Here is a 25886-nt window from a genome sequence, read left to right on the forward strand (position 1 = left end):
CAAATATCATTTGTTTCACTTTTCAGGCCTTGTGAGAACAATATTTCTGATGTCTGTTTCCATTTTTAGTTGTAGCCTACACCTATTCACCCCAATAACTCCTAGGTTCTTATCTTCCTGTGAATAAAATGGAAGTATAGCATCAGTAGAAACACTGGCAGAGTGTTGGCCCATTTCTTTCTCCCCAGAGCTGCTGAATAAGCGGTGGTAGCCATGAGGAAGCAGGATACACATAGAAAACCCAGGCTAACAGCAAGAATCCTCCACAAATCCAAGGAACATTCTGCACAACAATAACTAGCTCTGGCATACCCTGGAACCTCATAATTTGGGGGTTTAGAGGACAACTCCAGTGAATACATTATAAACGAAGATGACATTCTAGAAATACATCCAGTTTTCTTTAACTATTTAATGTACCTTCTATTCGCAGACCCTAGGTGGGACAGTTTTCTCTAATCATATGTAAGCCATAAGACCACAGAAAAGTGTTGTTCATAATTAGGAATATCTACAACAATGTGATGTGATCAGGTGACACAGAAGTTGCTCAGAAAGAGCAAGAAGTTCCCTTTTAAAGTTGCTTTCACTGGGGCATCTGGGTGGCTCAGTCAGTTAAGTGTCTGCCTTTGGCTCAGGTCATGATCTCAGGGTCCTGGGATCGATCCTCACATTCTGCTTCTCCCTCTCCCTCTGCCTGCCGCTCCCCCTGCTTGTGTTCTCCCTTTCTGTTTCTGTCAAATAAATAAATAAAATCTTTAAAAAAATAAAGTTGCTTTCACATATCGTGCTATAATATATTGAGGAACCTAAATGGTGGTAGTTTTTGGTCATTTGAGGTTATATATGATTTTTAGAAGAAGTAAAACATCTCTCCGTATCAAGCCTAGTAAACTAGTTAAAAATTAAGCTGAATAAACAGTTTTGGGATAGAAGCTAACTGTGGCATAAAAAAGATGGCACTCATTTTTATCCTTTGGTGTTAAAGTCAGTTCCCAAAGGAGTTTAAGGTATTTGAACAATCACATTATCATTTGGAAAAAAGGAATAAACCTGCCTGGGCCATTACTTTGAAGGAGAACACTTATGTAGGTATGGGATTTGGGTTTGTTCATTAAAAGATGCCATTTTCATGTTACAGCTTCTCTGCCCCACAAATTAACATTTAACATTTTATATTTTGTGGTTTCAGTCTAAGATAACTTAAATATGAAGAATAAAAATTTTTTAAATCAACTGCTTGATTCGCTAAAACATTATCAGGCCTGCCTGTCTTTATAACACTATCATAAAATATGCAAAGCAGTTATTCTCAACACAGCAAGAATTTGGATAAATGTCCTCTCTAGTTCCCAAATTTTGCCCAAAATTTAATCAGATAAACATTTAACTATATAAATGATTTATTATTACACATTGCCATTATTAAATGTAAAAGTACAGATTACATTTCTAAAATAGGCAATTTTATTTCTAAAGTGAATAACAAAACCAATACTTAAATTCTAACATTATGGCCCTCCACTTATATGGTTTGTGCATACTGAGATTGCAGTTTTAAACACATTGGGAATTCCCTAAGAACTTGGAAATCTGGAAAATAAAATTGTCAGTTGATGGTTAAATTATAAAATCCTAACAGATAGAAAAGACTGACTTTTCAGGACAGAAAGAGTTGACTTGGAACTCAGGAAATTTGTTGCCATATTCAGAGAAAGAATATGTCAGTCAGATGTGCTTTGGTAGATAAACAAGATAGAGGGAAAGAGGTTATTCAGTAGTTTGAACATGCAAACCTGAGAGGTGGAGGCTAACCTTGCATTGCCCATCCAAACACTAACCATTGACTGGGAAAATGGGTACTGCAACACAGACTATGAAACAAGTGCGTCCCTGCTGTGGTCAGACCATTTTAGCCTCCAACCATTAAACATTCAAGTTGTTCAACTAACTCCTCTCTTTTAATTCCATGAGCAACAAAGAGTAAATTAACTGATTAGAAGTTTCATGGGTCTTTTTGTATCTTCAGTGATTATAATTACCATTATGGAATCTAAAATTCATATTCTGATATAATACACTTCTAAATTATATATCCCTGGGAGTTCACACTGAGGAGATGACTCTGTTCTCAGTGCACTGACCAACCCATGTTTCTAGAACTGAAAGACTGAACTATTACTGCCATCTAAGCCTAAATGACTAGCAAGTGGGAGCAGCTCAAGGCCAATAGATCAGGGGAGTTGAAAATCCCAAGAGAGCAATTCATGTAAGGGGCAAAATGATACAAGCTGAACAGAAAAATAAAGGAAGGCAAGAGGAGGGTTAGTAGAGGGGAAAAGAAGAGATTTTATGAAGTCAAAGAACAGGTGTTGTAGGGGTAATGAAATAATTCAAAATCTAACTGCTCTCCAACAGTTTGGACCTTACAGAAACATGTGAGAAAATATAGGAACAACTATTTGTAGAGCTTTCCCTGAATTCAATTAATTCAGTCAGAACCCAGCTAATTTCCTTAAAGACTGAAGTTTGACAAATTAAAGGCCAAGGTGTTTGAAGCCTGGGAATAAATTCACTGCCCCCAAAACATCTCAATATAAAGTAAGTAGATTAATTGAATGTCCTTTATCAGTCATTTCCTATTAGATTAGTAAGAAAGGAATAAGTGAGCCATCACTTGTGTAGGTTATACACTCCAGAATGGTAATTATCTATAGGAGAACCTTAGTAAATATTGAAAGAAAAAGAGATCTAAGTAAATTTCAAAGTAGAACTTGGTACAGATCTAAGAAATCATATCACAGATTGGCATGGCAAAAAGTGGTCTTTTAGAACGTATTTATTTCATTTTATTATAATCATATGTGGCATATCTAATCATAGGAGGATACAGTGAATATAAATATATAGCTAATAATGGTCTCTCAAGCAAGAAGAATGCAATTTCTTTTCCAATAACTCAATCTAATGTTTAATTATTGTACAAAAGAGCAAAAATCAATATTTACTTGGGAGTGGCTTATAAGCAAGATTCTTCTAGGAATATTTTTTTTTCCTAAAAAGTTCTAGGCACATTAACATATTAAATATTAGTTAATGTTCTGGAAAGGTGCCAGCAATAAGTAGCTCAAAGCATGTATCTCACCTCTCAGTATAGCTTTGGTCCACTTTCCTGAATCAATTCCACAAAACAAGTAGAAAAGATAGACAATTGATGGTTTTGCTTAATCTGTTTAAAAGAAAATCTCATTAGCTTGGATTTCAGGTGTGAACCAAGATGAACTTCAGTCAAAGCAAAAGCTTTCTGGTGATAACACCATCTGGGATAAGGTCATCACTTCACACACACACACACACACACACACACTTGAAGCTTCTAAAGCAGGATGAAGCCTCTGTACAATGTTTTCCTGCCTTGTGAACCTGACTATTCTGTAAAAAGCTAGGAATAACTATAACTACCAATATCTTTTTTTTTAAACGATTTTATTTATTTATTTGAGAGAGAGAGAATGAGAGAGAGCACATGAGAGGGGGGAGGGTCAGAGGGAGAAGCAGACTCCCTGCCGAGCAGGGAGCCCGATGTGGGACTCGATCCCGGGACTCGATCCCGGGACTCCAGGATCATGACCTGAGCCAAAGGCAGTCGCTTAACCAACTGAGCCACCCATGCGCCCCACTACCGATATCTTTATAAATAGAAAAGGCACTTATCTATCCAAGGTAGCTGAAGTGCACTCTTTATTTCCAGGGGAGTAAAGTGATTTATAGGTATTCTAAACTCTGATTCCATTAGCTACTTCCCCAAAATTTCAAGGTCTCATTATTTCAGCTTTTAATCGATCTGATGCTATGAATCTCAGATTATTTTTCTGGAACCTTGCAAAATTATGTATTTACTTAGTTTTATAAACTTCATTATTTGAAATGTTGATTTTTTTCTAACGGTACTGTCTGTCATAGTATAAAAATATTAATAAAAAGGTTTTCTGAGAATTTGTCTATCAAGTATATCCTATGTGCAAAGTCCTTTTGTAAGCACTGTGAAGCATGAATGGTCTCCAATCTTTATACTTAATTCCTGTTTTAAAACAAGGTAAAGTATGAGTAATGAAATAAGCAATGTGAAAATGCTTTATATTTTATAAAAACCTACAAAAAAGGAATCGGTATTTATTGTTAAATATGATCTACACAGATACATAAATGAATAGGTATAAGATCTTAATCAATAGGAAGATACAATGTTGTTAATATGGCCATTTCCATTAAATGATCTATAAATTTAATGCAATTTTAATCAAAATATCTACAAGGTTTTCTGAACTGACAAGTTAATTCTAAAATTTGTATAAAAATATAAGATACCAAATAGAATACATTTAGAAGAACTATATTACCTAAATTCAAGCTTTACTATAAAGCTAAATTAATCAAGACCCTGGTGTTGGTGTAAAGACAGAGAAACAGATTAAAGATACAGAATAGATACAATCAAGGCAATCAGGATATATCAAGACATTACAATGGAGAACGCAGTCTTCCTGACAAATGAAATCACTGAATTTCCCTATGGAAAAAATAAGCCTCAACTCGTACCTAATGATACATACAGAAATTAATTCAAGGAGGATCATAAACTCAAATGTAGAAACCAGAAATGTAAGATTTCTCTAGGAAAAACTAAGACAATATATTTGTGACGTTGGACTAGGTAAAGGCATTTTAGGACATCCAAAGCACTCTAAAAGAAAGAACCAATAAAATTCATGTCATTAAAATTAGAAAGTACTTCCTCAAAAGACACCATTAAGAAACTGAGTATCAAGCCACGGATTAGGAAATATATTTTCAATACACATCTGGCAAAATATACATATCCAGGATAGATACAGAACCCCTATAAGTCAACTTTAAAATACTCAGAAAACAGAAAGAAATACTTGTGAAATGTTGGACACTTCACAAAAGAAGATATGAATGGTCAATAAACTCTACAATAGTGTCCTCAATATACTTAGTCATTAGAAAACACAATTTAAAAATGCAGTGAAATACTATTGCATGTCAACTAAAATAGCTACAATCAAAAGCTCATAGTGACAGATTCGGGGTGAAGATATGGAACAGCTGGACTTTTCAATAGCTACTGGGAGAATAAAATTATACAATCACTTTGGAGATGTGCTGAGTAGTTTTCAAGTTAACACATACCTACCCATGACTCAGCAATTCCGTTCCTAGGTATTTTACCCAAGAGAAATGAAATAACGTCAATTTAGAAAAAAAAATCTGTAAGAATTTTCAGATTATCTTTATTCATTATAAAAGCTAAAAACTGGAAACAATCCAATTTTCCACCAGCTACAGAGCAGATAAACCAACTGTGGTATATTTATATGAAATACTATTCAGGAATAAAAAGAAATGCACTCATCATATGTGCAATAACAAGGAAAAATAGCAAACCCATTATGTTGAATGAATGATACCGAAGTACACACATACACACACACAATCATAACAATGGTATAAAGTCCAAAAATAGACAAAATTAATCCATAATAATAGAAATCAAAAACACAGATGTTGGAGAGAGCAGGGGTAGAATGGGAGTTGGCTGGAAACAACATGGAAGAATATTCTAGGATTGTGGAAATATTCTACATCATGTTTTAGGTAATGATTAGATAGGTACACACAATTTTTTTTTTTTTTTAAGATTTTATTTATATATTTGACAGAGAGAGACACAGCGAGAGAGGGAACACCAGCGGGGGGAGTGGGAGAAGCAGGTTTCCTGCCGAGCAGGGAGCCCGATGTGGGGCTCGATCCCAGGACCCTGGGATCATGACCTGAGCCGAAAGCAGACTCTTAACGACTGAGCCACCCAGGTGCCCCTGGGTACACACAATTTTGAAAACACATTTAACTACATAAACACTTAAGATTGTGTGGTTTGTTTGCATCTCAATAAGGCCTCTAAAAATTTATAGTACCATTTTTTTTTAATATTTTATTTATTTATTTATTGGAGAGCGAGCGAGAGAGAAACAGCATGAGAGAGGAGAGGGTCAGAGGGAGAAGCAGACCCCCCGCCGAGCAGGGAGCCCGATGCGGGACTCGATCCTGGGACTCCAGGATCATGACCTGAGCCGAAGGCAGCCGCTCAACCAACTGAGCCACCCAGGCGCCCAGTACCATTTTTTCATTGCAGATATATCAATGATTTTCATAAACCCAAAGAAGCAACATTGATCATTCCAACATAATAGTCTAATAACCTAAACTGAAAGTCATAAACGCTGTGGTTACACAAGTGTTGTCTGTGCGCTGTCTCACAGCTGCAGTCTGAGTAGCAGCATCCTATAATAACAAGCTTATGGAGATATTTAACAAATGAACTTAATGTAGAATACATATAAACCAACTTCCCAAATGAGCAGTGATGCCAAAGGAACCAAGTTTTAATTATAAATATGCATTAATAGGTCTCCTGAAGTGGTTTCCACTTTAATTTCTGGATTATCAGCTTTAAAAGCACATAACAATAATATCTCTTTACTTTACTATACACCTTTATTATTACTCTAACAAAAGAAACAACAGTGTTTAGGTTCCTGGAGTGCAACCAAATTATTCATCAATTCATTTTGCTTTAATTTTCGTTGGCAGGAGTCAGGGAACCACTGAACCATCTGAAAAAGCTCTAAATTGTTGAATTGTATCTTCCTCATTCTCAGTGTCTTCCTAGGATTTCTTGAATAAAAAAAATAAAAATAAATAAAAAAAACCTGTTGGTCCAGCCTACATTGCCTAAGTATAATTTTGTCCTATTAAATGTTATGGAGTGATGGTTTACATTCCTTCTATTGCCAAATGACCTAAATATTTTTTTTCTATAATGCAGTCACATATGAAAATGCTTACTTTCAGAAGGACATACCAATGTAAATGAGCCTAAGAATTCACAGTTAAAGTTTGTATGCTCCAATTGCTTGGGCTTAGATTCTAGGCTTTGCTCATAGTAATTGCCTTCACAAACAATTAATCCTGGAGGAGGTCTTCATGACTCTTATTATCCCAAAGATAACTGACTGAATTTATAACATATTCCCAATTAAAGTTAAATCAGCAACCTGAAACCTCCAACCCTACATTGGTTTACTATGCAGCAGTTATCAGTTATAACATTTTAAATATTTCAAGGTACTCTCAAATTATGAGGAATACAAAGCAAAATAAATAACCCCTTTAGAACTAATCAAGAAATATTCCTTCAAATTGATCTATGCCATTTCCCTAAGAATATACAGAATTATTTATCAATAATTCTGCCTCTATTTTTGTTTTCCTATTTCTAAATCTGACTTTCAAATGCATTTTATTTTTAAAGCAATCACCATATGAATTCTATTACTAACTAAATATATCATTTAGTTTAGATATTTATTCTTCTAACTTACTTAAATACTGATATTTAAAATAAAATATTATAAATTTACATATACACATATATTTACAGTTATGGGAATCCCAATAACAAAACTGCACTTTGGTGTTGGAATCTAAGCTCATTATTACACTGAGGAGTATCATCAAGGAACTGCTAATTCAAAAATAAGTTATGATCCATACATTATTTTGAAATTGACCTTTTATAGAAACAAAATAAAGCATATTTTGCATTATCTAGCATCAATTCTATAATACTAAAACATTTTAAATAGTATCACTGCTACTATATTTAAGGAAATTTTATTAATTTCATTTTTGTGGACTGGCATTAGGTCCAGAGGAAGTTGAAATTTGGGTTGTGAGGGAATATAGCAGGAGAGAAGATGACCCTGATTCCTTTAGAGGGGGCAATTTTCTCAGGAGGGTGAAAGAATGATTTAATTTCTTAACTTTCTACATTCTCATGAACAAACAAGAATTTTCTAAGACAGCCACTCTAGGTCTCAACTTAGGGTTGAAAAGGGCAGGTGAAATCATAGACATGTGGAGACATCAGATATGAATCTGTCCATGTTAACACTTAAAGAGTTGTCCAACATCTCATCACCACCAATTAAGTTCTCACAATACAGAGACTACCTACATATCATATCCATCACCATTTCTTAGTGTGCTTATGTTCCTTTTCCAAACAGGTGTAATCAAAAGTTTTCATAACACCTGGATATGTTCAGTAAAACACACAAAAACAAATGGGAATATCAATACTAGCTGATTCTATAAAGGTACAGAAAACAATGCAAGAATTTGGCTACCACCAAAACAGATGATATATAAGACAGTTTTCAAGTTCCAAAATCATTCCCTGTATATGACTTTATTTTCATTTTGATCATAAGGAAATTAGGGCTCAGAGACTGGAGTTTGCTGAGAGTCACAAGGCAAGCACTTGGTAGAGCCAGAATTAGCTCTTTTGGTACCTAAACTAGTCCACACTGCTCTACAAATGAAGAGTTATACAAACCTATACTTACATGAGATTGTAAAATAAACTTGAACTGCTGAAAGGCAAGACATAGTGAAGAGTTTTCTGAATACTAAGTACTGACCACAGAGACCATGAGTCCTGAGTAAATAGATTACAAAAACTTTCATGCTGTCAACTGCCTTATATACCATATTTACAGTTGAGACCTCTAAAGTAAAATGTGAAACAAAAATAACCTAAAATACTTTAGAAGTTTCTATTATAGGTTATAAATCAGGACACAACTTACAGTCTATATTCAGAGTAGAGAGTAAGTGCAACTAGGTGGGAAGAATATAAAGGAAGCAAAGACCTCCTGCTGGGTCAGGTGACACTGTAAGATAGTCTATTACAGACAATACTATAGACTATTTATGTCCCCCCAAATCCATATGCTGAAACCTAATCCCCAATGTGATGGTATTTGGAGGTGGTCCCTTCAGAGGTGATTTGGTCATAAGGGTAGAGACCTCATAAATAAGATTAGTGCCTTCACTGAAAAAAAGCCTCAGAGAGCTCCCTGACCCTGTGGGAGCATGTAAGGAAGCAGGAAAAAGATGACATCCTATGACCCAGGAGGCAGGTTCTCACCAGACATGGAATCTGCTACTACACTGCTTTTGGACTTCCCAGCCTCCATTACTGTGAGAAACTAATTTGTTTTTTATAAACCACCCAATCTATGGTATTTTTGTTATAGCTGCCATAACAGACTAACAACAGTCAAATGCTCCCAAAATAAATGATTTAAAACCAGGAACATAACCAAAATATATTTAACATAAGTTGGAAAATTGCTAAGCTCTGTTGATTGGCCAGTTTGTCAAATCGATCCACATTCCCATCCCTTCCTTAGATCATTCTCCTTTGGTATTCCAGGGTGTCCCAAGGTAACTGTCCCCTTTACAGTAAGTAAGAGCCACAACCACAACTAAGAAAATAAAAAGTACCTAATATTTATCGAGAGTTTTTATTCTGGCAGGATCTATAAGCATATTACATGGGTTATATCTCTTAATGACTACAACAACCCTATTAGATTGCTTCTGCTTTACCCATACCTACAGATGAGGAAACGGGTTAGAGATGTAAACTGTAAAAGGCTTCAGAGTTAGTAAATGGTTTATCCAGAATCCAACTCCCAGTCTGATTCCATTCTCTTACTTATCACATTATATTAGTATACCTGCAAACTGTATGTCAGTTAGAAGATTGCAGACTTCTTGATAAAAGTAAAAAGTAAAATAATAATTGGATGAGAAAAATGACTGGCACTCAATTCATTTATCAATTACTTTTTATCATAATTTGTGCCAAGCACTGTGACACAAAACTGGAGATATGAAGCCATGGTCATCATTGTGGTCGTCACCGCCATCATCATCAGCATGTTCATCATGGGCCAAAGGCATTGTTCTAAGCAATTAATCTGTATTAGATCTTTACATTAACTTTAGCAGTCAGGCTCTATTATTAGTGGCCCCATTTTATTTATTATTTTTCTGAAAACCAAGGTTAGTCAACTGTTGAAGTTAAAAACCCTGACTCCTGAGCCTGGAAGATTTATCTTGTTTTATGTTTGTTTTTTTACTTTGTAATTATCACATTGCGTACACATTACTATGTTTTGTTTTGCATAAATAGCTTCACAAACATTTTAATGCTATATATAATATATGCTAATAAATTAGAAAATATTCTAAATTGTACTATTGTGTCAGAAATGATAAATTATCAAAAATGGAAAAGGGATAACAAGTAAGTGCTCCATTCATTATGGAAGACCTCAGAAATGGTAGTCACAAAAGTACCCAGCAAACAGGAGTGCCTAGGTGACTCAGTCAGTTAACTGTCCAACTCTTGATTTTGGCTCAGGTCATGATCTCAGGATTGTGAGATTGAGCCCTGCACTGGGCTCTGGCTGAGCATGGAGCCTTCTTAAGATTCTCTCTCGCCCTCTTCCCCACCACCCCCTGTCTCTCTTACTCTCCCTCTCTAAAAGAACAAAAAAGGTACCCAACAAACAGATCAGACTGTTTGGTAGGTGAGTTATTTCAAAACTTTAAGAAACAGAAAACTCTTAAAGTATTTAAAATGCTCCAAGGAAGAGAAACTTCCCAATTAATTCTATAACTATAGCATTTCCCTAGTACCAAGCTTGATAAAGATTGCTCAAATTATCATTTATAAAAACAAATGCCAACATCCCAAGTAAAGTATTAGCAAACCATATTTTGATATATTTCTAATTATAGGCAATGATTACTAATTAAAATAATTCATAATTAATTTGATAATTGAAAATACTGTCCCACTAATAGGGAAGCAGCTCAGTAAGTCTCTGAACTGATGCAAGTTATCATAGAATTTAGTATATGATATGTGCTTTATTTTTTAACAGCTTTTGTAAGTTGTGTTGGGACATAAAGCTAACCATTAGGCAGAAAAAGCAAAGAGCAATTCTTAGGCACTTAAATATGATGCCAAAAGCAGAAGTCATAAAGGAAAATATGGACATATTTTACAAAATAAATTTAACTGTTACATAAAACATAAGAAATACAGAGACAAGTGAAATTTGAGACAACATGCTTGCAACATATCTCACTTCCTTAATGCTTTTGAAAAGTGAGGCTTGACCTGAGCATCCTACATAAAAGTGAAATCCACTCCTGAAATCCCTACTCCCTTCTTTTAACCTCCTAGACAATTTCCTTCATTTATTCTTTGATTCCCTTCATTCGACTCATTAGAATTTAAGTTGTATGTGAGCAAGGATTGTCATCTGTTTCATTCACTCTTGTAATTCTATCACCCAGAACAGTTCTTGGCATCTCTCTCTGCTCAATAAAAAGTTGTTGAATAAATAAATTATAAGAGTATGTGGCATGATCAATTTTATGGTAAAAAATATTACTTTGAGATATTTATTTATTGAATTAAGTCTCTAAATATAGAGACCAAATGATTCCATTATAGTTTTTCTTCAATGAATGTATACATATAAGTTCAAAAATAATTAAAACTTTAAAGTAGGGATGAGGAATTAATTGCCCCTCAAAAAAACTGCCAAATGTTCTCTTATCACATATAAAGGAGCAAAGCATTAGATTTTATAGTTTTTACTCTACACACTCCTTTGACAACCTATACCTTCTTCAGAAAGACACTTTTTCTGAGCTTTCAGACTAGCAGTAGAAACCACACAATTACTGAGGTCACAAGCACACAAATAGTTTTAGAACCACTGAGGCATTTAAGAAAGGTAGAAGTATAGTTGCCCCAAGGAGATTAAACAGCAGTTAGCGGTGACATAAAGATTGTCATTACATAAAAAAACCTCTAAACAGAGCTGATTCTGAGGCTCTTGGCTCCTGGGTAGACACAGCTCCCTGATGCTGTCTTTTCCCCTCTGCCAAGTACATCTGGGTTTAGCAGGTGTGACTGCATGGCAGGAGGAGGGAAAGACGTTATGGTTGAAGGAAAGTTACTGCTAGCGGAGCTTATGGGAGTGATCCCCCCAGGCACTGGGACAATTAACAGATCAAAGGACTACCTGCAGCTCCTCTGCCTGACAATTAAAACCACCACCAAATGCTTTGATTTTGTCGCACATAACTTTTCTTGTCAACCCTTTATAATAAAATGGCAAACTAAAGCTTACTGTTGATCTTCCATATACAATTACAACTATTTTATTGCAATTTGATAATTTAAGGTAAAACCCAAATCTTGCTTTTAAAGTGTTTATAAATTAGACAGCTATGGAAACAAGTAGGTCATTTATTTAGTCTGCTCTTAGAGTTTGCCACTACTAAAGTATTTATTGCTTTCTCAAAGTGTATCACTTGTGCCATAAATCACAGGTCAATGCATCAGTGCTTCAAGCAGATAAGAATTTATTAAATGAGCTAATGGGTCTATCTAAGGAACACATTTTTTTTTAACCAGAGAAAGATTTATACACCAACAGAGTTGTTTTTAATTCATGTTTTTCATTCATCCATGCATGCGTAAATTCAGCCAACAAATACTGAGTGCCTACTATATATGAGGCACCATGTTTAGAGCTGGATATACACATTAGGGAACAAAATATATGTTTTTCCTGCCTACATGGAGTTTATAATACATTGAGAACAAGAAATGAAACAAATAAGCTAATAAGTAATTTTATAGCTATGATTTTTGAAAAGTGTCATAATTAAAAAAAAATAGTGATAGAGAATTATGATAGGGGTATACTGTGGGTATATGTGTGTGTGTTGGAACACTGGTAACTTGGAGAAGGTGATCAGAGAGATTATCTGAAGTTGTGCAGTTTAAGCTGAGGGATGAGCTGGGAGCAGAAAAATGGCAACATTTAGAAGAAATTAGCTAGAAATAAATATATAAACAGAAAAAATATAGAAATACAGATAGAAGGTAACTTCAAGAAGATAATGAATACTTTACAGACCTAAAAGGAATAAGTATGAAAAAAACCAAAAGCTAAGGATGGGAATTTGCATTATAATTTAGCAAAGCTAAGGATGGGAATCTGCATTACAATTTAGCAGATATGTACATGACACAAAATAGCAATAAATAGCATAATAATATAATTTGCAGGAAATTAAGTTATGTTATTCTGTGATTCTATGGGCAGGGAATATACCATATAAATAGTAACAAACATACTAAATACAAAATGAAAAAAAAATAAAGTAAAATTCCAGTGAGGGCAAAAGCAGAACAAAATTATGGAAAAAAATAAATAATGGCATATATAAGTATTATTTGGAAAAGAGTGGTCTGGTAGGAAAAATAACTAGCAAAACAATAGACTAAAATTAAGAATGTATTTGCAAAAATAAATAATAAAAAATAATAAAAATAAGAATATATTTGCAATATTAAAAAGGATAGACTAATGTGTATGGCATTATTTTAGGAATGCACATCCCAGGAATTCTCTGTTGGGGTTTTGGCAAGCCTGTTGAATAAATATGTAGGCTACTTGGACAGATTCCAAATGAAACAACTAAAATAATGAAAGGAATGGCTTACAAGGACAGATTAAAGGAAGAAATATGTAAAACCTTAGCATGTCAGAAACTAAAGAAGAAACATTATGGTTTACAAATATTTGAAACACGCAAATTTGAGGAAAAAGAATTCTTTGTGCACAAGGTTGCACAATTTTAAGTACGCTGAAAAGGCCAAGCAAATATTCCCCAAGTAATAATGTTTTCCAGTTAGAACCATTTGGACAAATGATCCAAGATGAGCAAGGATTAAGACCACCAAGCAGACATAGACATTCCCAGTAACCTAAACTATGCTGACCTCAAAACACATAGAGGCCCATCCGGATAGGATGAAGTAGGTCAGGGCACAACTACAAAATCTTCCTATCCCCCAGATGTGCTTTAAATTTAGAAAGGCTCTTTCCTTGGATTTGGGCTTTTCTCTGTAATTGTGCTATAGTGAAGTGAGTCCTGGACTTGGGTCTGTAAGGCCTAGTTTGAGTACTGACCACTTAACCCTATCCTCATCTATATCCTCATCTGCCAATGAGGATAATGATAACCCCCTAGACGGTTGTGAGGTTTAAAAGAGCTGTTACATATGAAGACATATTTTATGTGCTTAAAAGCAGTGCCCATAGTCAGATATATCAATTATTATAATGAGCTCAACGTGCAAAAGCTGTAGGATGAGGACTGTCTAAGAGCATGAGGCTTGGGACTAGGCCAGTCTTGTCTTCCTGCCCTAGAAGAAATCAGCTCTTCGCTGAGTCACTGTTTACCCACAGCTCTCTTAACTGGATACTGTTTTCTCTCCCAAAGCTGCCAGACCTGAGATATGCTTTCCCACTCCTCAAAGCAAATTTCTGAACATTCTTTCTCCTTCCTCTCAAAAACAAAAAAAAACCCACCTAGTTTTAATTTCATGTAACAGATCTCTGTTCCCCAATACTACTCCCTTATTACAGTTATCTCCTGATCTCTGCAATATATGCCCTCATTCCTTGGAGATTTCTATTCCTGGTTCACTGTCATTCTCTCCAACGTTTCTTCTTTTATAACTTTTTGGAATTTCAATACCCACATAAATGATTTTTACAACATTCCTTGACTCTTCTAATGATCTTGTCTTCTATCCTCCTTCACCATAATCCCTATGGTTATGCTCCAAAATTTACAATTATCAATAGTTGTCATTCCCATATAACTTCTGCAGTGCCCCATAATATTTTAGGACCCCCAACTCAACCTTTCAGCTACACCAGGATTTCCAATGGGTCGTACTACCTTCTGACAACACTCCAATTTTCTTAGTTGCAGGGATAGGAATGGGACTTTGAAAACTACCTTAGTTTGGGACTTAATGAAGCAAAAATGGTAAAAAGCATCTGGGCTGAGAAATTCATAAATGTTGAATACCCCTGAAAATGGAAAACCACAGAGACTGAGAAAAGAAGAAAGTTAAGTAGGACTAAAAATTAGAGTAATGACAAGAGTGAGTCTGTGGGAATGAAAGGCAAAGAGAGGTAGAAAGATGATAATTCTGGTAAGAGAAAGTCTGAGAAATTTAAAGTACTGGTAGTTGAGCAAATCATGTGATGAGAAAGTCAATTGAACAGCATTGCCAATAGGTTCCTAAAAATGGAGATGGGAATCATTAGTGTTGGGAACCTGGTTAAAAGGGTCACAAGCTCATGCATGAAAGATTTTTAAGTGGACAAATATGAGAGAAGAAAGAAGGATCTGAAGCCATTGAGAAAGTTTAGGATGTCATTATGGTTAGTAAGTAACAGGCTCCCTAGAGGAAAGGAGGTGTTCTAGGCTGATGGCAAGAAAGTGTTCATGTGGGAATGAGAGGCAGTTTGGAACAGTTTTTGAAAAAGCAATAGTATACCAATACCTCATCCTCATCTTATGAGTCCAAGAACTGAGAAAAAAGTATAACTATAATTACCACAAGTAAAGTGGTATAGCAGAAAAGAGGAAAAAGTATGCTGGAATCAGAATGTGTGGAGTTAAGTTCAAACTCATTGGTTGCTTGAATTACAGATCATGTGACTTTCTGAACCTCAGGTTCCTTATCTGATAAAAGAAATTAAGAATGCCTTCTCTGCTTATGGTCCATAGAATAGAGATGGAAAATACTTAAGAAATTTTCCCTATTGTTTTATTATTATTACTCTAGGGGAATAAATATAATAATGTGGAGGTCTATTTACACTATTAAGTATTATACAGATGTGCAGTGTTATTAATAAGGTGATCTCAGATTGTATAATTTTCATCATTTTGTAAAATGTTGAAAGTTAACCAATCAATACTAGTTAAAAAAATAAACCATCTTTTGGTAAAATAATTGTTAAAATAAACCAGGAAATATAATTTTCTAGCTGATGTGGTTTGAGACCCTTTGGTGCTTTTGTTTGGCTAAAATTTCTTAATGGGTTTACATAGAAATAAAATTAAATGACGATAGGCTGTAAGGCAAATTAAATAACTTCATTAAGCTAGCAGAAATAAAAACCTTGTTAACCTTTAAAATCACTTTGTCCTACATTATATATCTGAAAATTACAGAGAAAGCATGCTCTTACACATCATACTCAGTAACAATGAAACAATGCAGAGGAGCAATGGAATCCTAGAAAACTAAAAAAAAAAAAAAAAGTATAAAAATCATGTTGCAATAAACTGAATGGCAAGACTGTGAAGAAAATGAGTTTTGAATCATTTCACAAGTGTTCCTCTTCTTTTCCCTACCTTTGCTGTTCTTCCTAGTGATGCATGATTCTGAAAGACACCACTCTTTCTGACCAAAAAGAGCATACTCCAGCCTTTATTTCTGAATGTGAAAAGAGGTATCCCATTTTACCAACTAAAATTAGAAAAATTTAAAAATATTGTCCCAAGAGAAGAAATATAATTTACCCTTTCCAAAATATCTACCAGTTAAATAGTAAGAGATATGAAGTATGTGTTTCATAAATAAGAAAATCATCTAACAAACTATCCCCATGTGTCACTCATTGACACAGCATGCTTTAGTAGGTAAGAAAGCAGGCTCTAGATTTAACCTGGATTCTAATTCTAACAAGCTACTTGGTAACTGTGAGATCTTGGGAAATGATTTAACCTCTGTATTTCCATTTTCTCATTCATATGTAGATAATAACAGTACCTGGGCCTCCACAGACTTAGAAGAATCAGAGTGGTACTTAGAACAGTATGCTCATTGAACAACACAGACTGTAAACAAACAAACAAACAAACAAAATGGTTAAATAAGAAACAAAGCTTTTCAAGTTTCTGAAACTTTTTTTTTAAAGATTTTATTTATTTTATTTGACAGAGAGAGAGAGGCTGAGGGAGAAGCAGATTCCCCCTGAGCAGGGAGCCCAATGCGGGATTCCATCCCAGGACCCTAGGATCATGACCTGAGCCTAAGGCAGACGTTTAACTCACTGAGCCACCCAGGCGTCCCTGAAACTACTTTTGACTTATTTTTTCTGTAAAAGACAAACTACTGTTTAAAATATGTGGGTACTTCTTGAGGAACACTGATGAGGCAGGGCAGGAATAGCTCTATTCATTTGAATATATACTATCCATTTTGGGTATTGTTGTTGTTTAGTTGGATTGTTTGTTTTGCCAACACCCTTGTGAGCCCTGTCTCTATAGGAAGCACAAAATGTGACACAAGAACTTGCAGTATAAATACTAAAACATTTTGAATGGTAATTTGCTTCTTGTTTGTTCATAGCTGATATTTCAAAAGTTAGTGCTTACAAAATTAAACTATTCAAAGAAAAAGAAAGTTGAATAAACAAGGCAAAATGAGAGTTCAATTAGTGTTTGAAGAGAAAAATGAGGGGAGAAGGGCATGAAAGATGTGAGCACAGATGGAAGACTGATGCCTAGAGGTGGCACACATTACTGGGAGGGAGTCATCAACTTATTTCAAATAAAAATATTCTCCAGGGTTCCCATTTGATTCTTCCACTCTTTTCTGCTCAAGAGTCATGAGCCCATTTTACTCTGGTTGTCTTCATATAATCTTCGGTATAGTAAAAGGTAAATGGTCATCCTGACCTCAGTACAGCAAGAAAAGCCTTAAGAGGATTATTCTGCATTCCCCAAATTAAAAACTTTATCAAATAGCAAACATAAACCTTAAAGAATGCATGATGGCCTAACCCCACTGATAGATTAGCTTCAAATCAACACAATGTCATCTAGCATGAGATTAAAACCCTGGCCTTCCCATTTATGGACTGTTCTACTACGTTATATTATTCTTAAAAGAGATCAATCAGTCTGATGCAGACCTGTTTTAGAAAAGAGAAAAAGTAAAGCTAAGAAATAGACTCAATCTTCTTTTTCCACAGCAACAATCACATTCGAAAGTACTTTAGTACTTGGAAAAACCCTTCACTTCAATTCTTGTACTTATAGCCTCCATTCTGCTTCATGCACACTATTAAACCTCTTGTTGAACAAATCCTACACAGTTACTATCACTATAATAATGCATATTTTAAAAAACAAAAGAGCAACACATTTTCTTCTAAAATATAACCAAGTAATTGCAGGACATCTTATCTGCATTCTGTGGTCTACCTCTTTTGTACAAAATTGAGTCCTGTATTTCCTAATACTTTCATTCATTATTTTAGGGGAAAAAGGATCAATAGAAAATATATAATAACATATTTTAGGGGAAAAAGGATCAATAGAAAATAAATAATAACATCTATAATAAAATATATAATAACAAGAATGATGGGAAAATAGCATATTAAACAAGTAAATTCTTTGGATATCCATCTCTTCTACCATTACGCAGGTTTTCCAAGCTTAAACATTTTTGACAAAATCTCTTCAATAATGCATGTATTTTACTGCCTTTATACCCCCAAATGTTTAACATATTGCAGTGAGTCTTTGTCTAGGATGCAAGGCCAATATGGGTACTAATTATTATAATATTCTTTCACACGCTAATGCCTTATGGCCTTTATACTTAGCCCCTCCCCCCATAAATGTCCCTGGTTTTTCACACTGTAAGGTATCACTGCTTTTGCATAGAATTTTTAAGGCCTGGGGCGCCTGGGTGGCTCAGTTGGTTAAGCGACTGCCTTCGGCTCAGGTCATGATCCTGGAGTCCCAGGATCGAGTCCCATATCGGGCTCCCTGCTCAGCGGGGAGTCTGCTTCTCCCTCTGACCCTCCTCCCTCTCATGCTCTCTGTCTCTCATTCTCTCTCTTGCAAATAAATAAAAAAATTTAAAAAAAAAAAGAATTTTTAAGGCCTGTTTCGGTCTAATAGCTGCCATGGTTTTTTGCTCTGATTAAGACTGACCTATTACCTCATATGCCTTTCATTGTCTGGATCCAGTTTATAGAAAGCCCAGGAACTTAAAAACCAAGAGACATTGACTTTTCTATATGATCTAAGTATTAATGCATTATCTATTTTAGGTGGTCATGAGTTTTTGATGTTTTCTCCTAGTTTCTCAACTATGTGCTACAGGCAAAGCAAGAGACTTCTCTACAAGTTGGATGGATCTGTTATTGCCCAGATAATAGTTTCAGGCAGGACATTTGTTATCAAATCAAGGCATAAAATCTCAAGTTGCTCCATAATTAAGATCCTAATTTATTTCCATTTATGTTTTAAAACTCAGGATTTAGTAATAGAGGCTTCACATTATGTTTTTTTCTTTTTTCTTTCTTTTTTTAAAGATTTTATTTATTTATTTGACAGAGAGAGAGACAGTGAGAGAGGGAACACAAGCAGGGGGAGTGGGAAAGGCGGAAACAGGCCTCCCACCAAGCAGGGAGCCCAATGCGGGGCTTAATCCCAGAACCCTGAGATCATGACCTGAGCCGAAGGCAGTCGCTTAACCAACTGAGCCACCCAGGCGCCCTGTATCATGTTTTTTTCTTCGCACACATACAAAAAGTAATGGCCAATTCCACAATGTTTTGGAGATTTGCAACCTCTTAATAATCATGGCAGAATTTTACAGTGAATTAGGTGCCCTAGTCGCTATCCAGCAAAGAAATGTTGAGAATGCAGGAGAAGAGGGGAAAGATGAAGATGGAGAAAAATGAAAACAATTTTTATTTTAGGAGGACTGACTCAGAAAGGATGCCACTGGAGACAGACTGTTTGGCATGATGTCAGCAACTGTGTAAGAAATGGTGCAATGGCGAATCTGTAACCCAGTTTGAAGGGCTATATCAACAGATGCTAGAACTAATTTGAAAGGAATGATTATCAGTTAAGGATCAATTAAAAATAAATAAATGATGTCAAGTCACTAAAAGCTATTGATATACAATAGGCTCGTATATAAGGATTAATAACTGGTTAAAATGGATACTGACAAAACTTTATTTATCATGCCATTTAGTCTCTTTTGGCCACATGACTTATGTTAATTAGATACTTGCAAGCTCCAGGAAAAATACACTTTCACCATTGTGATAGAAAAGGATAACTAGTGATCTCTTACCAGTACTATAGATGTGTATAAATGTACAATTGAATTTATATCCATGCAAATCAATGTAACAGAATTTTCTATTTATAAAACTTAGAGTTGGTATGGAGAGTATGCTTAAAAGTATGCTAAAAATTTCAGCAATAATTGTTTCACGGCAAGTACCTCATAGCTCTATGTGCATTTCCTTGGATGGTACTCCAGAGATCCCTGAAAAATAATGGTTCAACCTAGACATGCACTTGTTTGTGGCAGTTAGAGTAACTCTGTTTCCAAGTTTAGAAACTATGGTAAAAGCAGTAGGTTCTTACAATTCACCTTCCCTCTCTTTCTCAGGAGAGCACTGAAAACTAACTAACAACATCAGTTTCATACAGAGCAGAAAGTCACTTTCCATGGATTTGCAGATTCACCTTTACTGGTTTACTTCTTTTACTTTTTCCATCTTTCCTTTAAAAGATCTCCATTGATTATCCTGACACCTGCTGGCAAGGGCACAGTTGATCCTTGTTGGCTTTTCCCCACTTCCTCAAATCAAAGACTTTTTGGAGGTATTTTCAGTGACAACTAAGTGGTAATTTATTCCATTTAAGTATTTATAGTACTTAATTTCTAACATTATCACATAACCATGAGAAAAATTCCCATACTTATTCTACTTCACATGGGCAACCATTTGACTCTTTGTATATAAATACATGTTTGTTTTGATTAACAAAAGATACTATAATCATTACATGGGCTATGATTAAATAAACAAACAAAAAACATGCCAGGCATCTTCCTTACAACACATATAAGAATTGAATAATAGGAATGGCTGGGTTTTGGTTTTCTATTTTTTTCATAATAATATCAGTTTACAAACTACTTAGGAATAAACTCAACTATGTAAAAAGTAAATTGATCAGCTATGAAAAGTCATGCCATTAATTATGTATTTATAAAATTTGCTATTTGTTTCTCAGTGCCTACTCATGATGATTTACTGTCTTGAACTGAGTTCTGAAGCCTACACTGTTTTATGGGGTTTTTTGGCAAGAATATGATGAATCTACTACAACATATATCATACTCAAAGCTATTGCACCTGCAAGTGTACTCAGTAAACAAGAAATACCAGAATTAAATTCTTAGGCTTTATGAAACTCTCATATCGGCAGGTTTTTTAAATTGTGCACAAATGATAAGATACACAGTCCATCCCATTATGCAAAACCTTCAAAAAGATTAAAAGTTTTAAAAATAAATTACCTAATTGAAATTTTTATCTTAGTATCAGTAAAATTAAGACTATGGACTACTAATTTAGAATCTAGGAACTGGCAAACTTATATTTTCTAATGGTTTTGAGTAACCAAGCTATTTTATATTAGTATTATATGTTTTATCCCTTTACTTTACATTGCTATAGTTTTGTGAGAAAGAAAAATCACATGTATCTGGCAATAAAAGCAAACTTTATTAAAATACTAAAAATACCCTAGATCCTGAATACATGTTTTATACGAACACTGATCTTAGGATATTTGAGAAAAACATGAGAGAGTTTTAATTTAGAGTACAGAAGTGAAATACATTTGCCTGGTTTTGAAGGTCTTTGTAACTTTAAGACCATAGAAAGAAGAAGGTAGCATTTCAATTTTTTAACCATAATTTTTATTATTATAAATGTTTTCCCAAAACCATATGCATATTTAAAACAAAATGCATTTCAATTCTAAAGAAACATTTCAAGAATAAGCAAAAAAAGCTTTTTCAGGAACGGGGCGGGGGGTGGGGGGGTGGGCGGGGAATGTGTGCTGTATCACCACAGTGTATGGAACGGCCAAGATTTTGCATTAGTGTTAAACTGTCAAAACAGGATACTTAATCTTCACTTTATTATTTTTAGTTCACCAGTTCAAAATTATTTTTAGGTGCTTCATCTGGCATCTGAATTAGCACTTATTTTTAAAGTACAGAATTCATGGTCATGTAAATTAAGTAACGAAAACACTAATGTGTAATCAATTTTTAAAAACACAAAAAACCTGTTATTTCAGTGTAAATATTGCTATACTGATTATAGAAACATACTGTTATTATCTTGAGTGAGACTGTTCAGGTACTAATTTATTCTCACGTAGAATAACTAAAAAACACCATTGATTAAAAAAAGGAAATTCAAATGCCAATGATTCATAGTATTTAGGACATGTCTAGACATTTTTAGACAGTGCCATTTGCTTAAAGACTTCAGGCACCAACTGCAGGCACAGGGACAGATTGCATAAGATGTCACGTGCTTGCTGCAACTGTATGCATGTTATTGGATTTTTCAGAGCAACCCACAGTGATGAATAATTTAAGAGTTAATAAAATATTCAATCTGACTGATCCATTGGTTTAATTTTAAAATAAAAACGACTAATAAAAGAAATTACCAAATCCCAATCATTAATGCACGTAAATTGCCACCCACACAGGGAAACACCAATTTCTAAAAGGCTACATTAGATAAACGATGTCCAGGGCAGAGGGATGCAAGGGAAATTCTCAGTGTTAACACTGGCTTCAATAAGTTTACTTAAAGTTTAATTGTTCGGAGCTGTCACACAAGCTGCACTCTGCCTTCTGCAGGGCTGAAGGAGAAATTAGAAAGGTGCAAGTTTAACAAAAGGACTCACGGAAAATGGTCCGTTTCTTTCCTAAAGCCCTCTTTCCCTCTAATCACAGGATGGCTGGAAAAAAAAAGGGGGGGGGGGTGGGGGGAGCAATCTACGAAAAGAATATGGAGTACACCGCTGCCCGATTATTGTCTAGGAGCGGGAATGGAGAACCCTAGCAAAATCGGCGTGGTTGGTTTGTCTGGCAGAGTAAGCTGTGCCCTAGGCGTGTGTATCTTTAGGAGGCAGAGCTACCCACTGCAGTGAGCCAAGACTCACCGCGCCCCAGGGTTCCCGCAACCAGACCGAGTGAGGATAGCGTGGCCACGTACGCTGGACACATCCTCCTCCACCCCCGCCACCCTCCACCTCGGCTCGGGGACAGATGGTGGCTGCGGTGGCACGGTGTAGGTGCGTGTGAGTGGGTGAATGTGCGTTTTCGTGTTTGGGGTGGGAACGGAGGTGGGGAAGGGAGGAGGAGAAGGTAGTGCCTGCAGTTCGTCCCTTCCCCTTCCTGCTAAGGGATGAAAGTGCTGAAGAAATCCAGATGGGAAAGAAGAGAAAGGAAAAATAACAGTGGTGGGAGCCCTGTCTTTTCCATATCGCTGGGGAACTCAGGCGAGCAACTACAAAGCCATTACCATGCCTTAACCTTCAGTGGAGTGGCTGCCTCTGCCTGATAACTGGAAGGGCACTTTGTAAACGCAGGCAAGGCACACACCTACACACACGCTACTCGCTGGGGAAAATAGCCACGTTCTGGGGGCGGGAGGGAGGCCGAGGCAAAGCACGGCCATGGATCGCTACTGGCAGGGCAGTGAGGGCATCCAGGAACACCAAGCTTCTTGGGCAAACAGTAGCCCAAGAGCTCACAATTTTCCTATGAAACAGATAAATGGATGGATGCAGGCATGGATGGTGTAGAACACTCACGCAGTGTGAATTTCAAGTGAATTCAATTCGAGTCAACGCTTTTAATTCAACTATCCTTCTTTTTAGAGGCACAGCATTTAAAACCCTGTAGTGCACTCAGCTCTCCACTTGAAGCAGCCTGCTAAGGGTTGTATTACCCTTGGACCCCTTAGAAGGGGCCGCCCCTATCCGTGAGTGCAGAAGGGGCGCAAGTCCCTCTTGCGCGGTTTCCCCAGGGCCCCCTGTCGCTCCTCCTGCCCTTTATCGGCGCCAACTTCAGCCCCGACCCGCGAAGTGACGCGGCCGGGACAAGGGTTCATATTGACAAGCCACCCTTCGCAAAGGACCTGAAATTCGTCTATACAACTCAGTAGGAGACGCATCTAAGTCCTGCAATTTTTTGTAGGCTGGTTTATTTCACACAAGTCATGGAAAGCACAACCAGACCAGCTCTTACAACTTTTCTGCTCTTGGGAGGGGGAGCGAGGATGCCTCGCACTGCAAGATTCTCTATTACCAAGAGTTACGCGTGTACACTGAGGGGTACACGGAGGGAGTGCTGAGCCAAGCTCGGAGCCCCTGAGGTTAGAGGAGAGGCGGTTCTTGTGGTTTTTCTGTAATCTACGCAGCGCGTCCTGCAAGGGAAGGCGGGAGAAAGCCGAACTGACTTGTCAGACCCGTCTCCACCTCGCCCACCTCCAGAACTCCCAGGGCCAGGTTTGGATTTGCAAACCTCTCGGCCCCGGCCCACTTCGGAGAACTGCACCCGGGGGACAGACGGCCATGCGGCTCTCCAGCCTCTTCCCGTTTCAAGCAGATGACGCCCGCTAGCTTGCTTCCCAGCTCGGGCCCCCACGGAAGCCCCGCCCGCTGCCCGTAGCTAGCATCACCGGGCATTGCCCAGGGAGGTTTCGAGCAGTGACCAGTTGGCTCAGTGAGCCGAGGAACCTCTGGTTCCCAAGAGCGCCGTTCCCTCCCCCTGCCCTCGGTCCCCGTCTTTCCTCGATCTCACCTCCGTACCCTCTCACCCTCTTCCCCGCTCAGCCCCACGCACTCCGCTCTGACTTTGCGAGCACTTTTCCGAGGCACCCGGGGCGCGCCGCCTCCTCCGTACCGCCCGCGGCGCTCACCACCCCTGGCGCGCCCCGGGGACCGCCTCCAGCCCCCTGCGCGGCATTTCCCAGGGGACTCCAGCCTGTCCCGCACCTAGCGGCCCGGGCCCCGCCGCCTCACCTTTGCAGAACTGCGGGACACCGAGGCTGAGCCCGATCAAGAGCCAAGCGGCCACCGAGCGCTTCATGATTCGGTCCCCGAACGTGACCTCGGCTGGTCAGGGGTCCTAACAGAGGGCAGTGTCGCTGAGGTGGCACCGCAGGGCAGCGGCAGACCCCGCCCCTGCCGGAGAATTCAAAACGATGTCTTCTGCCCGCAGCACTACCTTAAACAAATTCTTGGAGAAGGCGAGAAAGAGTGGTGACCAAAGAGAGGAATCTTTCCTCCCCTTTTGCCTGCGCTCCGGCGCAAGAAGGTGGGCGATCTCTGAGGAGCCGCCGCCGGGCTCAGCCTCCGCTGCGGGTGGGTCCCGGCTGAGGCGCGGCGGGCGGGGCGGGGCGGGGCGCGGGCTCCCGCGGCGGCTCCGGGTCACCCGCGCCTGTGGACCGGCAGACCGTGTGCTCGGCTTGCTCCGCTCTCGCCGCCGCAGCTGCGGGGCTTCTGACTTGGAGAACAATGAAGCGTGAGCTAGCGGGGAGCGAGCCGACGGCCGGGTGCGCACTGTGTACAAACAGAGGCGGCGTGCGTGTGAGCCCGAGCTTCGCAGGCGCGCTCCCCCGGTGCCCGCCAGCTCCCCCCCATTCCCTCCCCCAGTCTTCCCCTCTTTCCTACCTCTTCCCTACCCGCCCCCCCCACCCGCCCCCGTGGCTCCTTCTACTGGAAGAGAAAAGGGAGACAACTGCAGCCACACCCTGGCACCTGCCACCACCTCTAAAGTTCCTACATTGCCTGAGACTCTAGGGTTAAGGGAAGCACTTTGGTGTCTGAGATTCTCTTGGTTCCAGCATTGACTTTACAATTAACCACGTTAAGGATGCCCCTGAAGTTCTCAGTATAGCCAGGAAAATAAGTTAAAGAGATTTTGAAAAGTGACTCTTGGGGCACGAAGCTGCGTGAGAAATGGAACCCTGCAAAGTGAATTGCTCCGATTCTCAGGAAATGCAACCTAGTCAACAGCCAGACTCTAATCAGCTAAGACAAGGCTGCTCTGTTGTTCTGTCTGCAGTTTAGTTAGCTCTAGGGCTGGGAGAGTGGGTTGTGAGTTTATCTGTTCA

The 25886-nt window shown here is 37.8% G+C and overlaps 1 protein-coding gene across 2 annotated transcripts in view; it reads right to left on the reverse strand.

Moving 5' to 3' along the window:
• The window catches only part of EDIL3 (EGF like repeats and discoidin domains 3), a 392992-nt gene extending 367715 nt beyond the window's left edge, over positions 1-25277 (reverse strand). The window contains exon 1 of one of the 2 annotated variants that reach the window (XM_045897839.3): positions 24793-25277. In XM_045897839.3, the coding sequence (XP_045753795.1) occupies positions 24793-24859 (67 nt within the window). In that variant the 5' untranslated portion in view covers positions 24860-25277. The remainder of the gene's footprint in view (positions 1-24792) is intronic. The other variant, XM_045897830.3, reaches the window with a different exon arrangement.
• Positions 25278-25886: the final 609 nt, after the last annotated feature.

This window comes from Mirounga angustirostris, unplaced genomic scaffold (assembly GCF_029215605.1).
Source record: "Mirounga angustirostris isolate CCGP_5_RB_7025 unplaced genomic scaffold, mMirAng1.0.hap1 SCAF_7, whole genome shotgun sequence".
NCBI lineage: Eukaryota > Metazoa > Chordata > Mammalia > Carnivora > Phocidae > Mirounga > Mirounga angustirostris.